This window comes from Bombina bombina, chromosome 1 (assembly GCF_027579735.1).
Source record: "Bombina bombina isolate aBomBom1 chromosome 1, aBomBom1.pri, whole genome shotgun sequence".
NCBI classification, from domain to species: domain Eukaryota; kingdom Metazoa; phylum Chordata; class Amphibia; order Anura; family Bombinatoridae; genus Bombina; species Bombina bombina.
The window spans coordinates 434,865,202-434,882,215 of record NC_069499.1 but is presented as its reverse complement, the minus strand read 5'-3'; the positions used below and the strand labels follow the sequence as shown (position 1 = coordinate 434,882,215).

Sequence of the window (17,014 nt, the reverse complement as noted above, 5' to 3'; positions counted from 1 at the left end):
AGAGGACTAGACTCCTCCATATCTAATGCAATCAACACTTATTTAAGTAAAGAACGAATAAACTCCATCTTAAACAAATATGAAGATTTATCAGTGTCACTATCTGAGGTAGAATCTTCTGAACCAGATAGATCCTCATCAGAAATAGATAAGTCAGAATGATGGTGGTCATTTAAAAATTCATCCGAAATATGTGACGTTTTAAGAGACCTCTTACGTTTACTAGAAGGAGGAATAACAGACAGAGCCTTCTGAATAGAATTAGAAACAAATTCTTTAACATTAACAGGAACATCCTGAACATTAGATGTTGAAGGAATAACAACAGGTAATGGATTATTACTAATGGAAATGCTATCTGCGTTTGATAGCTTATCATGACAACTAACACAAACTACAGCCGGAGGAACAGTTACCAAAAGTTTACAACAAATGCACTTAGCTTTGGTAGAACCGACATCAGGCAGCGCTTTTCCAGAAGTAGATTCTGATCCAGGGTCAGGTAGTGACATCTTGCAATATGTAAAAGAAAAAACAACATATAAAGCAAAATTATCAAATTCCTTAAATGGCAGTTTCAAGAATGGGAAAAAATGCAAAATGAAACAAGCCTCTAGAAAACCAGAAGCAACTAAAAAGTGAGACTGAAATAATGTGAAAAAAACTGACGCCAAGTATGACGCCCACATTTTTGGCGCCAAGTATAACGCCCACATATTTTGGCACCAAGAATGACGCCCATATTTTTTGGCACCAAAAAACGTCCGCAATACACATACGTCAAAAAATGATGCAATTACGTGAAAACTTCCGGGCGCAAACTATGACGCCGGAAATGACTACATTTTTGCACCAAAAAAGTCTCGCGCCAAAAAATGATGCAATAAATAGAAGCATTTTCTGCACCCGCGAGCCTAACAGCCCGCAATTTTTGAAAAAAAGTCAATTGAAAATTTAAGGTAAGAAAAATAAAATGTATATGCATTTTCCCAAAAAAATGAAACTGACAGTCTGAATGAAGGAATACTGATTATCCTGAATCATGGCAAATATAAAGTTTAAACACATATATTTAGAACTTTACATTATAAAGTGCCCAACCATAGCTTTGAGTGTCATAAATAGAAATAAGACTTACTTACCCTAAGACACTCATCTACATATAGTAGATAGCCAAACCAGTACTCAAACGAGAATCAGTAGAGGTAATGGTATATAAGAGTATATCGTCGATCTGAAAAGGGAGGTTGGAAAAGAAATCTCTACGACCGATAACAGAGAACCTATGAAATAGATCCCCTAGAGGAAGACCATGGTATTCAAATAGGCAATACTCTCTTCACATCCCTCTGACATTCACTGCACTCTGAGAGGAAAACCGGGCTTCAGCCTGCTGCGAAGCGCATATCAACGTAGAAATCTAGCACAAACTTACTTCACCACCTCCATGGGAGGCAAAGTTTGTAAAACTGAATTGTGGGTGTGGTGAGGGGTGTATTTATTGGCATTTTAAGGTTTGGGAAACGTTGCCCCTCATGGTAGGATTTTATATCCCATACGTCACTAGCTCATGGACTCTTGCTAATTACATGAAAGAAATTAAAATCAGACATAGTAAGAATAGCTGATAAAACCAATCTGCTAGAACATAATAAGTAGTGTTATTTCACTTATCTTCCTAGTGCTGCTGAAAATAAAACCAGCTGATGCCAAGGGGAATTACTGACTGTGTGTGTGTATATATATATATATATATATATATATATATATATATATATATATATATATATATATATATATATATATATATATATATATATATATATATATATATATATATATATATATATATATATACACACACACATACATACACATACATATATACACACAATTTAGCAGATTTGTTTTTAATATTTTATTATTATAATAATAATAATAATATATTTTTTAAAACACACACACACACACTTTACCTTTTGTTTGAGTGAGTTCAGTTTTTCTTCTCTAAGGTGATCTCGCAACATCTCCTTATGTAACTTATCTTGTTCTATCGCAAACTCTCCAAGTGTGTATTGGCGTATACTGTTGTGACGGCTAGACATACCCAGCGTACTTCCTCCTTGACTAGGCACACTTGTGAATCCTTGTCTTCTTGTGAAATAATAAACTGTGACGCAGTTGAAACGGACATTCTTAGCTCTCAGGCGTTTCTCTCGCTTTAGGATTGAAGATGCTGAAAAATAGTAAAAAAAATTGTCTAATTTTATTAGAATTACAAAAATGTAGTGTTAATAGTTGGGCTATTTTAGGAAGGATTTTAGTTTAACTGCTACTAAATGAGAAAAATTGTTCAGTAGATTAAAAGTCTTTTTTTTTTATTTATTTTTTTTAAACAATATCTACAAATTACAGCAGCACTTTTTTCCCCCCAAAGAAATCCCAAGGAAGAAAAATGACAACTTTTTGGGCTTACTTTACATAATTAAAGGGTCATGAAACCCAAATTCCTTTCATATTTCAGATAGAGTATGTGATTTTAAATATATTATAAATCTATTATCTCATATTTTTTGTTTTCTTGATATCCTTTGTTGAAAAGGATACCTTGGTAGACTTAGGAGTTTCTGATTGGTGGCTGCAGATATATGCCTCATGTTATTGGCTCACCAATGTATTCAGCTAGCTCCCAGTAGTGCTTTGTTGCTTCTTTAACAAAAGGATACCAAGAGAGTGAAGCAAATTTGATAATAGAAGTAAATTAGAAAGTTGTTTAAAATTGTATTCTGTATCTGAATGACGAAATAAATTTTTTGGATATCATGTAAGCCTTAAAACACTTGTCATTTTGCTTTCCTGTGGGCTGAACAAAGGATTTCTTTGGAAAACAATAATAATAATAAATCCAGTGTTGCTGTAATTTGTGGTTATTGTGAATTTTGGAGCTATATGCAGCAGTTCTAGCAGCTTGCATGTCTGAAGAATACAGGTACTGGTATAAACTTGTATTTAGTCCGTTTTTGTTTTTTGTTTTTAAATCCACCATACTGTTTTTCTTTATTTAGGATTCAACACCTGTCTAAGTGGGTTATAGATTGTTTGAAGTAATTGCTCTTTATTGGTAGTGTTAATACATTCTTGAGAAAGTAAGAATTAGGTTATATAATTGTTTAGTGTAACACAAAAAAAATAAAAATAAATATATATATATATATATATATATATATATATATATATTTATTATATATTATATATGTCTATATATCTATTAAAAAACAACAACAACTATGCTTACCTTATAAATTAATTTCTTTCATGGATGGTGAGAGTCCACAAGCTATCACGTGGGAAAATTTGCCTCCACACCCCAACACACCATAGCTTTAAATCCCTCCCGCTTACCATGATCCTCAGTCATACATATAGCCAAGTAGATGAGGAAATAAAAAAAGTAGTTAAGAAAGTGAGGCAAAGAAGGGCAAAACAAGCTGCTACCTAAACAAAAAATAAAGGGCCGAACTTGTGGACTCTCACCAAAAATGAAAGAAATTAATCAATCATCTGGTAAGCATACATTTTGTTTTCTTTTATCAGATGGTGAGAGTGGTGCTCTGACAAAATGCAGAAAGACATTTGGCAGAAGGACATTTGGCAGACGGACATTTGGCCGACAGACAATTGGCTGACAGACAGAAAGCTAAAGAATGTTCCGATTTCGGCCGAGGGCAGATACGTTCCAGAGTGCTCTGTTCTAATCAGAGCCTCGGGCGCCGCAACTGCCTCTGGGAACCTTACCATGGGTCCCAGGCCACACGTTTTGTAATTCTCTGTCTGGGAAACTATCTATCAAATCTATTTATCTATCAAATCTATCTATCGTATCTATTGCATCTATTGCATCTATTGATCTATCTATCTATCTATCTATCTATCTCTTGGCCGGACTGTTATGTGACAGCCACTTGTGTTTCGGCCAAGTGTCCGTCGGCCAAAAGTCCGGCCACGGGTGAGAGTCCACAAGCCATTACATGTAGGAATCAATACCCAAGCTGTTGAGTCCAAAAGACCACTGTGAATAGTTGGGGGTACAACAAACAGTGAAGGTAGGACATTACTATTCATGCACTATGGCCCACAGAAGTTTCCTGCCAAAGGCAATCTCAGAAGAAGCAAACACATCAAAGTGATACAACTTAAAGAGAAAAGAAGAAAGTCAAATCCTTGTGGCTTCAACATAATATTTAAGAGCTCTTATAACACTTAAGTTGTGAAGTAGAAACTCCTTAGAAATTCTTAGGAGATGGAAAAAAGAAAGAACCACATTTCCTGATTGATAGTATCTCTGGATACCACCTTAGGAAGAAAAGAATAGCTAGTGGGAAGAACAGCCTTATCCTGAAAAAAAAAAAAAATCAATCGGGACGTGCGCAACACAAACCGGGAGAGTTCAGAGACTCTCTAGCCGAAGAAATAGCTGCAAGAAAATGTAACTTTCAAGATAAAAGCTAAAGGTCCAAACCATGCGTTGGCTCAAAAGGAGTTTGAAGAACCATCAACAACCTATTCACTGCATTCTAGTGCTCTCTCCTCTCCTGTAACTCTTTTGGTACGTGAATAGTATCCCTGCTCATCTGCAACCTATTCACTGCATTCTAGTGCTCTCTCCTCTCCTGTAACTCTTGGTACGTGAATAGTATCCTGCTCATCTGCAACCTATTCACTGCATTCTAGTGCCCTCTCGGTATGTGAATATATATATATATGAGCAAATGATTTTAGGTTTTAATTAAGTCCTGAATTTATTGTAATGTTATCCCAATGTCTTACTTCTAATGTTTTGTTAATTGTCTAATCCTTATCAATACCTGCTATTATTCTTAAAATTTATAGCTGCTATATGCCATAGCTCCCACCTCCTCAAAATGTTACTGTCTTGTTTATCTTTACTTATATCACTTTGACCTGACCAGAATCTAACTTTCAATTGGCTTTTTAAATTGTCTTTTGACTTAGCAATTAAGTAATTTAGTGGATTAGATTTAGTGACTGCCCTACCTATGGGGCCTATTTATCATGATGTGAGCGGACATGATCCGATATTGCAGATCATGTCCGCTGCACATCGATAAATGCGGACAGCATATGCTCTCTGCATTTATCATTGCACCAGCAGTTCTGGTGAAACAGCCAATCGGCCGCTAGCAGGGGGTATCAATCAACCCAATCGTATTGGATCGGGTTGATTTCCGAGGATGTCTGTCTGCCACCTCAGAGCGCCTCATAACTTACGTTTCGGAGCTTGATAATTTGGCCCCTATATATTTAACACTAGCTTGAGCTGTGCATTGCACTGGGGGTGCATTGCCTGGGCAGTATGCATTGTTACAATAACATATGTTCCCATTTCTAAAGTGAACATTTTATAAGTGAGGCATAAGATAAGAAATATACAAGAATTGGACAAGGGGCAAGACATAAGGCAAGTACTCTTATAATATTGTGTTCTATGTATCTCATTGTTTCCTTATGCAAGTGCTGCTATAATACTGTCTTGTGTGTATAATTGGTTCACACTTTTGTAAAAAAATGTTCAATATCTTTATATTCCTTTTTGCTACTTCTTGTCTCTATAACAAACTACTTTATTCAATTACTCCTTCACCCTCACCACCTACACTGTTCATTAGCCCATCTCTCTTAAACTCACCTTACTTTTGTACTCATGAACTTTATCTATTCCTAAACACTCTCTCTCCCCCCTGCACCTCGCCTCAAAAACAGTTTAATTGCTGCAAATCTGTATCTCATGTCACTCTCCCTCTTATTTATACTAGCTGCTGGTGACATCTCCCCTAATCCTAGCCCCCAACAACTTCCTAGCCATGCACATCCATGTGTACCATTCCATAGACTCAGAAAACAAAACTCTGGTAACCTTACTTAAAGTCCTTTTGCATCTAAAGCCACTACCCCTTTACTTGTGCACTCTGGAACTCTCGCTCCGTTTGCAACAAGCTCACTTCTATACATGACCTCTATCTCCCACTCCCTCAACCTTCTGGCTCTAACGGAAACCTGTCTCTCTCTCCTAGTCACAGCATCCACTGCTGCTCTGTCACAGGGGGGTCTCCACTTCAGCCACACTCCTAGGTGAGTTAATAGAGAAGGAGGTGGTGTAAGTATTTTACTTTCCTCTCATTGCACCTTACAACAAATACATCCCATCTCTTCCCTCGCATTTTTCCTCATTCGAAACCCACATGATTCGCTTATTCTCTCCCCTCTCTATACGCGTTGTAGTCATATACCAACCCCTTGGCTCCTCAACTCAATTTCTAGATCACTTGGCTGTCTGGCTACCTTATTTCCTTTCCTCAGGCAACGCTGCCCTCATTCTTGGCGATTTCAACATCCCTCTTGACAATGCTGCTGCTTCTTCTTCAAAACAACTTCTGCAACTCACTTCCTCTTTTGGTTTGTCACAAAGGACTGACTCTCCCACTCACAAAAGATAGTTACGCCCTTGACCTGATCTTTAGCTATCGATGCACTATTTCAAACTTCACTAACTCCTTTTCCACTTTCTGAGCACCATCTCCTCACTTGCAACATCTCATCCCTCCCTACAACTCTCCCCTCCTTCTAAGCATTATGTCATTAGATCAGCAACAGCTTGCTAATCCCTTGAACCTCTCCTCCCATCCATCTCCTCCTTCTCCTGCCCTGACCAATCTATCTGCCACTATAATTCCACCCTTACATCGGTCCTTGACAATCTGGCCCCTCTTACCATTGCTCGGAAATCACACTCATCCTCAGTCCTGGCATACTCCTCCGACACGGTACCTACGCAGATGTTCCCGTACTGCAGAAAATCTTTGAGTTCAGCTGATTTCCTTCATTACAAGTTCATTTTGAATTCCTACTATTCTGCCCTTAATCTCTATAAACAACATTACTTCTCTACTCTTTTCTCTAATTTTTCTTCAAACCCAAAATTTCAATATTCTTCTCTGCCCACTCCCTAATACAACATCTGTCAGCTCAAGACTTTGCCAGCCACTTCAACAAAATAGACTCCACTAGAAACAAAATCAGCTCTCAACATACTTACATTCTCTTACCCCCTCCAACACTCGCAATCAACCACAACCCACACAGCCATACATTTAGCTTTCTCCCCTGTTACTGAGCTCTCACCTCACTACCTGTCCTTTTGACCCTATCCCCTCAAAGCTGCTCTCCTCCCTCTCTTCTACCCTTACCCCTATACTCACACACATTTTCAACCTCTACCTCAGCACCGGTATATTTCCCTCATATCTGAAACATGCAGTGGTCACACCTATCAAAAACCTTCTCTTGATCCAAACTCCCCATACTACTACCGCCCTATTTACCTACTCCCTCTTGCCTCAAAGTTTCTCGAAAAGCTAGTATATGCACGCCTATCCCATTTCCTTACATTAAACTCCCACTGCAATCTGGATTTCATCCCCATCACTCCACAGAGACAATCATTAAGGTTACCAATGACCTACTTACAGCAAAATCAAAAGGCCACTTCTCTCTGCTTATCCTCCTTGATCTGTCTGCAGCCTTTGATATTGCTGACCACCCTCTTTTGCTCCAAAACCTCCAATCCTTCCGCATTTGTGACACAGCCCTCTTGTGGTTCTCTTCCTACCCGTCAACCCGTACCTTTAGTGTAGCCTTCTCTGGGGCATCCTCTGCCCATCACCACTTTCTGTTGGGGTATTGCACCTGTCTGCCAATCCCTTCACTGGCTTTCTCTTTCCTCCAGGATTAAACACAAAATTCTCAACCTGACATACAAAGCCCTCAACTGCACTGCTCCCCTCTATATCTCAGACCTTGTCTCCAGATACTCTCCCTCCCATCCCCTTTGCTCTCCTCATGACCTCATACTCTCCTCCTCTTGTTACCGCCTCACACTTCCACTTACAGGGCTTCTCCAGACTTGCTCCCGTCTAGTGGAACTCTGCCTCGCTCCACAAGACTCTCCCCTAGTTTTGAAAAAGTCAATGGATCCCTAAAGACTCTACTGTTCAGGGATGCATACAACCTACATTAACCTTTCTTTATACCATTTCCACTCCTCCATTGCTATCCCCTTGAACCCCATTAGCATGTAAGGTTAAGAGCCATGCTGTTTGTAAATCACCTTCTTTAGAGCTAACTACAACAGTGCAACTCTTGGCAGAGCCCTCTACCCGTCTGATCTCTATAAAGTGTTTCCTTGTATTCTGCCTATGTATATAGCACTGCCGAATCTGTTGGCGCTCTACAAATAACCGATAATAAATAATAATAACCCTCAAAACCAGATTCAGATTCCAAGGAGGAGAAACTGGACACATAACTGTTTTAAATTCTAAAATCAGAGCCTGGGGAAGCAACGTCAGGAATTTTAGCCATCATCTTATGAAACAAAACAAAGACCAATAATTTAGCCCTTTAAATAACTGGCTGATAAATCTTAATCTAAGAACTCAATGACTTCTAAAATAAATTCCAACTGTAACTTTTGTGAGTACACCACACAAAAAAAAAAAAAAAAAAAGGTTTTACAGACTTCATGATTATGTCTGAAAAGTTTCTGACAAGGTTTTTGTTATCTTGGTTCAGACTCGGAAACCTGTTACCAGACAGAATTAAGCATTCAATTGCCATGTCATAAAATGCAGAGATCTTAATAAAAGAAAGGCCTTTGAAAGAGGAGATTCTTTCTTAGAGGAATCCTCCAAGTTTGGCATGAGGACATCTGCACCAGATCTGCAAACTAAATCCTCCAAGACCATGCCGGAGTAATCAGAATTGCAGAGGCTTATTCCTGCTAGATAGCAACACAGAGGAGATGTGTAGATCAGGTTGAATGATTAAGGAACCACTAGGACGTCCTATCAGACTTGCCCAAGTGTCTTGAAATCTGGCACAATACTGAGGCAGTTTGTTATTCAAATGGGAGGCCATGAGATTAACCCCCGGCAGACCCAAACATCTAAAAGTTTTGTTGAACACTTCCTGGTTCAGAGACCATTCTCCTGGGTGAAGAGATTGTGCGACTCACAAAGGCTGCCTCCAAATTGTCCACACCTGGAATATGGATTGCAGAAATCCTGCAATGATAGTGTTCTGCCCAATTGAGGATGCAGGAAATTTCCTCACCACTAAGGGACCGAGTTCCTCCCTGATTGGCATAAGCCACTGCCGTGACATTGTCTGACTGGAATCTCAGAAGAGAAGATTTGTGTCTGGGGTTGGGACAAATCTGAAGAGTCATGAAGATTGCACAAAGTTCCAAAACATTTATTGGTAAGCCCACCTTATGAAGAGGCCAAACTCCCTGAGCTCCCAGACCCCCAGACTGCACCGCAACCTAGCAGGCTAGCATCTGGGGATATCACAACCCACACTGGATGAAGAAAAGGGTATTTAAAGCATGGTTGCACACATGAAATGTATGTACAGGATTAAGGGTAGTGGTGCCCGTGAAACATTGTACTATTTTATTCTTTTATAAGAAATTGATTTTATTGGAGTGGTGCTTCTACATTGATGTTCTCTGATGTTACAAGTTTGTCAGCAGCTTTAGCAGCTTGCACACCCATCAGGATTGCAAGTTCTGGTCTTACTTCTGTTCTACATCACAATAAATTGGTTTCCATACCTACCTTACCTCCAGCAGAGTAAGTGCAGCATTTGCTGGGGAAATAAACACAACAATAACGGATTATCTAGTTGAGAAGGCCTGAAGCTCGATCCACCAGCTCTAAGTGCTGCCTGTCTGTACCAACACTCAATCCACTGAATTGCTGTTAATGCTGAACCTCAGGTCAATATGGAACAGTCCTCATGTATCTCATCTCATCCTCAATCCAGAATTGACAACCAATCACTTCAACAATGGACTTATGAGGAGTGAGTAGCGTTGCCACTGAATTTCACATGAGTCAGGAACTAAATAATAGCTCACGGTTATGATGATTTCAAGGCGCAAAGATCACAGGGCAAGAAAAATAGCCCAAATGTAAACAATATTTCTGAAATTATCTCTGTTGAGCTTTCCAAAGCAACAACTTAACACTATGGGCCCAATTCTAAAAAAGGTCTCTAGGCTGGTAAAATTCTATAAGAATGCTCACCAGTTCTTCTATTTCCCAGGGTGTTTCACTAAGAGGCGTGTACTGCATTTTCTTATGGGATGGAGATGCATACATTACAAAAGCGTACAATAAAAATCGTAAATGAAAAAAATCATAAAAAAATGAATAATTAAACCACACACAAAAATACTCTGCAAAAAATTGCATTTTTAAGGTGCATCAAAAATTGTAACTAAAAAAAAAAAACTGTTCACCAAAAACATAAAATTTGTATGATGTAAGATTACACAGGAATAAATCGTATTAAAAATGCACAGCATGAATCATAATTTAAGTTAACTGGGTATGCAAAAAACTAAATTTGAGTAATTGGATTTGATTTGTATTAGTCATAATAATATTAAAATTTAAACATACACCCATATGTAACCACAAGGTCAAGAGCTCTCCATATAAAAACTTTGTAGAATCCTAACCTGTATATGTAGGGTATATGTCTCTGGAATGCTTTTACGTATGCCAATTGTTCTTTTAATGCCTTAACTGCATTTGTCCCTTTTGCCGTTATTCCATATATCAATTACCCTTTGTATATATTATGATTGAAAAGACCCCTAAACATGATGTCCTAAAATTTCAAATCATAGACACTTATATAGCAAAATATCACGCAATCTTTGATGCCAAGAGAACGTCAGATGCATGGCCCTGGCAACCCACCGATATCAGATACAGGCTTGAATTAGACCTGAAATCAGACACCTGGACCCTATGTCTTACACTTTCCCTTGACATATTGATCTAGGCAGAGTCCATTCCCTGGTGAAACATAGTAAATAAAGGGCATTTGTTTTAAAATTAAATACTCTAAAGATTAAGAGGACATAAAACACATGTAAAACTAAAATGTTCTTTAAGCTTTATATTCTTGGAATTAAACTTTCTTCCCCAAAACCAAGCTAGGAATATGCTACCCAAAAGATACAGCTGTCTGCCATTATTACTGGGATTTTGCTGTAGCCTTGTCTAAAAATTATAATTTTCCTTGTACTATTACAAAAACACGTCTTTTCAATCATTTTAAAAATAATAATAATACAAAATCTGGAATGGTTTAGGTAACCATAATTGTCACCATTTCAGTCGTCTACTTATATCAATTAAAAAAAAAAGTTGTAATCTTTTGAAGTTCAGTGTTCAACACTTAATTTTAATTTTGACTTTAAAGTAAAATTAAGATCAAAAATAAAAAAGTTTGTATTCTTGGATTCAACCCAAAAAATTAGTAGCCATACATTTCCATTTTTTGTAGAGTATACATTACAAATAATCATGCTACTCATACCTACATTCAGTTAATTCGCTTATCTGAGAAGCCCTCCAAATTTAGTAAATCACCAAGTTTATTTGTTGTCCCCCCCCATTGGCTTATTCATAATTTTATAAATAATATAATAAACATCTGTTTCTAGGATTGTTTTTAAATCAATATATATTCAGTAATAGTTGGCACAGAAAACAAGTAACCTATTAGGTGCTAAAAATGGCTGCAAGTGCAAAGCTTTATGTCACTGTGTACTTCAGCTCTGTATGAATGTCGAGGGGTTAAACATATGGAGAGTTAAGGGGGACACTACTTTATCATGATATTTGTATTGTTTCCATCCAATTCATCACACTTTATTAGACTGCAAATTAGCTCCAGGGGTATTAGTCGCCTTTGCTTGCAAACAGAAGCAGCTATGGTTTAGCTCTGTGGCTGGGTCATGCATTCTAAAACAATAATGGTGTTTCTATTTAGATGGATCAATCTAAACGTCAACTACAGTGTCTACTAGGGATGTGCATTCGGTCCCTAAATTAGGATTCAAATGCACAAGGTGCTGGAAACTCATGGCATTTGTCTGTTTTAGATGACAGATTTATTCTTGTGTGTTGAACTTTCACCAAACATAAGTGCAAACCCAGATCTAGTGTTTTAAACTTTCACAAGAATAAATTAAGCTCCAAAAAAAGCCAAATGCCATGAGTGACAGCCAACCCGCAATGTATATCCCTAGCATCTATTGTGCACTCCCCAAATATACGCCATGCTCTTCCCTCTCAGTCTAGCTAATAAGACTGACACGCCTCCCTGCTCAGCAAGATCCATCCCTTCTGCTGTCACTCACCCTAGCCACAGCCAGTTAAAGGGACAGAAAACCCCCAACATTTTCTTTCATGGTTTGGATAGAACATAAAATTTTAAATACATTTCCAATATACTTTTATCAAATTTGTTTCACTCTTGTTATCCTTTGCTGAAGGACCTGCATTGCACTACTGGCAGCTAGAGCAACACATCTAGTAAGCCAATCAAAAGAGAAATGTGTGCAGGCACCAATCAGCAGCTAGGTCCCACTAGTGTAGGATATGTGCATATTCTTTTTCAACAAGGGATACCATGAGAATGAAGCACATTTGAAAATAGAAGTAAATCTTAAAATTACATACTCTATCTGAATCATGGAAGTTTAAATTTTGACTTTTTGCTATGGAGACTGATAGATTACTATTATAGTATTTTAACCCAGTGTTTGCATTAGTTTAATTTTGCCTTCACAATCTATTCTGTACCCAGCAGTGTGCTACTTTAGCTAAACAACTGGTCTGTCTTTTACAAGAACTGAGTGTGTTGAAGCGTGAATAGATGCGGGAGGTGGGTAATTCCTTCTCAGTAGTGATCATCCCCATATATTGTAAGTAGGGATGTTAAAAAATGTGGTTTTAAAATTATATTTAAAAGTGTTGTTTTTTTAAAAAAAGGTTTCAAATGCAACTTATTTAACCCCTACCTGCCCTTAGGACGTTCTATGCCATCCTAACTTCACTTAGCTTTAGAACCCTTAGGACGCCATAGAGCATCCTAGCCATATGGCTGTACTGAAGGGGATCGCATGCTGGAGGGCGTGTCTAGTGTCAGGCACTCCCCGCAGACACAATCCCATCATTGAAATCACGCGATCGTTCATGCAATGTTACTTCTTACTTATTTGTCTACATTGGTACAAAGTTACGATGTAAACAAATAAGTCCAGACAGGAAGGGGTTAAAAGAGAAAAACAAACCCACATTTAAAATAGTGGAATGAAACAGATATGTAAACAATCAAAATTGCATTTAAATTAATGCTGTGCAACTGTTTTTTTTACCTTAAATAATTTCTGGAAAGTTTATTGCAGGATTGGAAAAAACTGCTGCACGTTCTAAAATAATTCGGTTTAATTTGCACACAAGAAGTAGCAGTTTCATTATCAGTCTATCCACACTGTAAGTGTGACAATACCTTGGGAAATCAATTTTTTATGTTTGTTATTTGAGGTCTGGATGGTGTTTAGTTACAAGTTCTGGGCTTGGCGAGAGAGAAATTTTTATTAACTAAAGGTTATTAAAATGTATCCCAATTTGGCTTATATCAGGGGTATCCCATCGTTTCACATAGATTTTTTTTTTTTTAGCTGGTGTGAAAACTTCCAAAAATGCTACTAAGAGAAACAAAACCTCTCCAACACTCGTACAAAATACAATGGGATACTGACTAGGGTGCCTTGGTTATTGCAAAAATTGCTCTAAGAAGGAAAAATGCTAATTCAAAGCAAAGACTAGTCTGAAAATTATACACAGCTTTCATTTTTTTAAAAAGCATATTAACTGTTTAAGTATTAGAAGTGTAACGTTTTAGTGTCTATAAAGCAATTGTCTCTGCCATGTTGTAAACTAGGTTTCCTTATCCTCTGAGGCTATTAAGGACAGTTAGAAATGGGTTGCTAGAGTGCGTAACCAATAACTGTGGCTAATATAGCTAAAATCTGCCCTTCTAATGGACATTTTTAGAGCTAAAAGGGATATGAAATAAAAAATGTGTCTTTCATGATTCAGATAGAGCATCTGATTTTAAACAACTTTCTAATTTACTTCTATTATCAATTTTTCTTTTTCTTTGGAGCACTATAAAGCAACAGTTTTGCAAAAATGTTATCCACTAGCAAGAACACTAGATGGCAGCAATATTTACTTCCATTTAGTGCTCCAGATGCCTACCTGGGTATCGCTTCAACATTTGTAGAATATTACTACTAATTTGTAGAATAGGAGTAATTTACAAACTATTTTAAAATGGTCTGAATCACACACAAAAAAAAATTGGGGTTTCATATGCCTTTATAATAAAAAAAAAAAAAAAAAAAAAAAAAAAAAAAGTGACAAATTAAATAAATGAAACTATATTGCCATTTTTTTTTACCATACATTATTAAAATGGACATTCTACTCCAGAATTTGTATGGTTTAAATAGATAGATAATCCTTTTATTACCCATTCCCCAGTTTTGCACAACCAACAAGGTTATATTAATATACTTTTTACCTCTGATTACCTTGTACCTAAGACTCTGCAAACTGCCCCCTTACTTCAGTTATTTTGACAGACTTGCATTTAAACCAATCAGTACTGACTCCTAAGTAACTCTGTGTGCGTGAGCACAATGCACAATGTTATCTATATGGCACAATGTTATCTATATGGCACAATGTTATCTATATGGCACACATAAACTAGCGCCCTCTAGCTTTGAAAAACTGTCAAAATGCCCTGAGATAAGAGATGGCTTTCAAGGGCTTAGAAATTAGCATATGAGCCTACCTAGGTTTAGCTTTTAACAAAGAATACCAAGAGAACAAAGCAAATTTGATAAAAGTAAATTGGAAAGTTGTTTAAAATTGCATGCCCTATCGGAATCATTTAATGCAATGTTTTGGGGTCAACAGCCCTCCCTCAGACCTCCGTGGTCTTTTGACACCAAAACTTTACATTAAAGCAACCATATCTGCAAAGAAATTTAAGTTATTTTACAAACAGACATATACAGGCGTACCTCATTTTATTGCACTTCGAACATATTGCGGTTTTTACAAATTTAAGTTTTGTGGCAACCCTGTGTCAAGCAAGTCTATCTGCACCATTTTTCCAACAACATATATACACATATGCATACCATCAGCAAACAGATTCAGACTCACTGAAGGCTCATATGATAGTTAGCATTGGCAATAAACTATTTTTTTATTAAGTTATGTACATTTTTTTTAAAAATACATAATGCTATTGTTCAATTAATAGACTACAGTATATTGTAAACATAGCCTTTATATGTACTGGAAAACCAAAAAAAATTGTGTCTCTCGCTCTATTGCGGTGGTCTGGAACTGAATCCACAATATTTCCAAGATATGCCTGTAAATGTGTACTTGCATGTTACAAATATGCTTTATTGAAATAGATGGGACACAGATATAATTTTTTACCAGGCAATGAGGTGCTACCAATTGTGCTAGAACAAAATGCAGCACTTTTCTAGTTATTGAGTTTCTTCCCATTGTCCCTCATTTACCTATAAATACAATGGCTTTACAAAGTGAAAATGGGGACCACCTAAAACCTACCAATTTGCATCTGTGGACCATATGATCTGGCCCTGTGAGTACATTGGCTTCAAACTGCCCATACGCCACTGAATGGAACTAGCCTCTCTGTATCCCAGACTCTGGCCCTGCCATTCAATCCTGGTCTAAAAATGATGAAATAGCAATTAGTGTGAGTATTTTGACAAACCCAGGCAGTGGCAGACATTAAAGGGCTACAACTCTCTGCCTCCATCCATTTGAGAAATATTGTTATTGTAATTACAAACCACTTGAAATTTCTCCCAGGTTCAGTTAATTTTCATAGGAGATGTGAAGGGTCAGGTATAAATACTTTGGATTTCTATCATGTCTCTCCTTATTGGTCCTTAAAAGGGTGTTAACGTCTTTGCTAAATGGCATATGTTAAAAAGTCTTAGATAAGGAGTATACAGCAACAAGTATGTGTGTGTGTGTTCATTTGCAAATAAACACATTTTTATAAATGCTGCAAAACATTGCAAAAACATCTATTCTTTTAAATACAATTGTGATCTTAGTCACACAATATGGCCATATTCTACTTAGCCAGTCAACAACTTACAAGGTGTCCCAATATTGACTGGCCCTAATACTACAGTCCTTTGTTTTAATGGTCTGAATCATTCCTGCTTTTTCTCTTCATAATAGAATGAGACTCCCTGGCTTTAAATATACAACTCCATTACACTGACATGAGTACACTTGAGCTTGTGTGGGGTGCTTTAACCATTAGGAGATGGCGTAAATACATACATACAAGAATTTTACCAGCTTTTACGTCTATGTCTACGAATGTAAACTTTAGCAGTAATACACGTTTCACAATACATTATGGATAAAAAAAAATAATAATAATAAAATACATACATACACACACACACACACACACGCAGAGGTTGAAAAACCCAGTCGTCCAGTGGACCCGGACGACCTTGAAATTTCTTGGGACGACTTATAAAAAATTGTCTGCTATTTTCAACATGTATCTGTATTATAAACTATTTTTATAAAAAATTACTGCTTTCTTAAAATATACAAATACTTAACATGTTAAAACAATCCACATCATGTAGAAAGTGCCTTAAAAACAGAAGAGTCCCCCTATAACTTTTTGCAGGCTAAGCTATGTTGATTTTTTACACACACACACACATATATATATATATATATATATATATATATATATATATATATATATATATATATATATATATATATATATATATATATATATATATATATATATATATATATATATATATACACATACACATACAAAACAGTGGTGTAAGTGCACTCTCACCAACTTTTGCAGCTTGTCAGGGTGCTATAAGGTTAATAATAGAATGTAGTAAAAAAGCACTCACTGAACAGTTCCAACTGTGACAAAAAGTTTTAATTCAAAC

At 36.9% G+C, this 17,014-nt stretch overlaps 1 protein-coding gene across 1 annotated transcript in view; it reads right to left on the bottom strand.

The window, feature by feature from the left end:
• The window catches only part of CSRNP3 (cysteine and serine rich nuclear protein 3), a 111,159-nt gene that overhangs the window by 33,463 nt on the left and 60,682 nt on the right, over positions 1–17,014 (bottom strand). Inside the window, exon 2 of the mRNA XM_053689992.1 lies at positions 1,977–2,236. Within this exon, the coding sequence (XP_053545967.1) occupies positions 1,977–2,236 (260 nt within the window). The remainder of the gene's footprint in view (positions 1–1,976; positions 2,237–17,014) is intronic.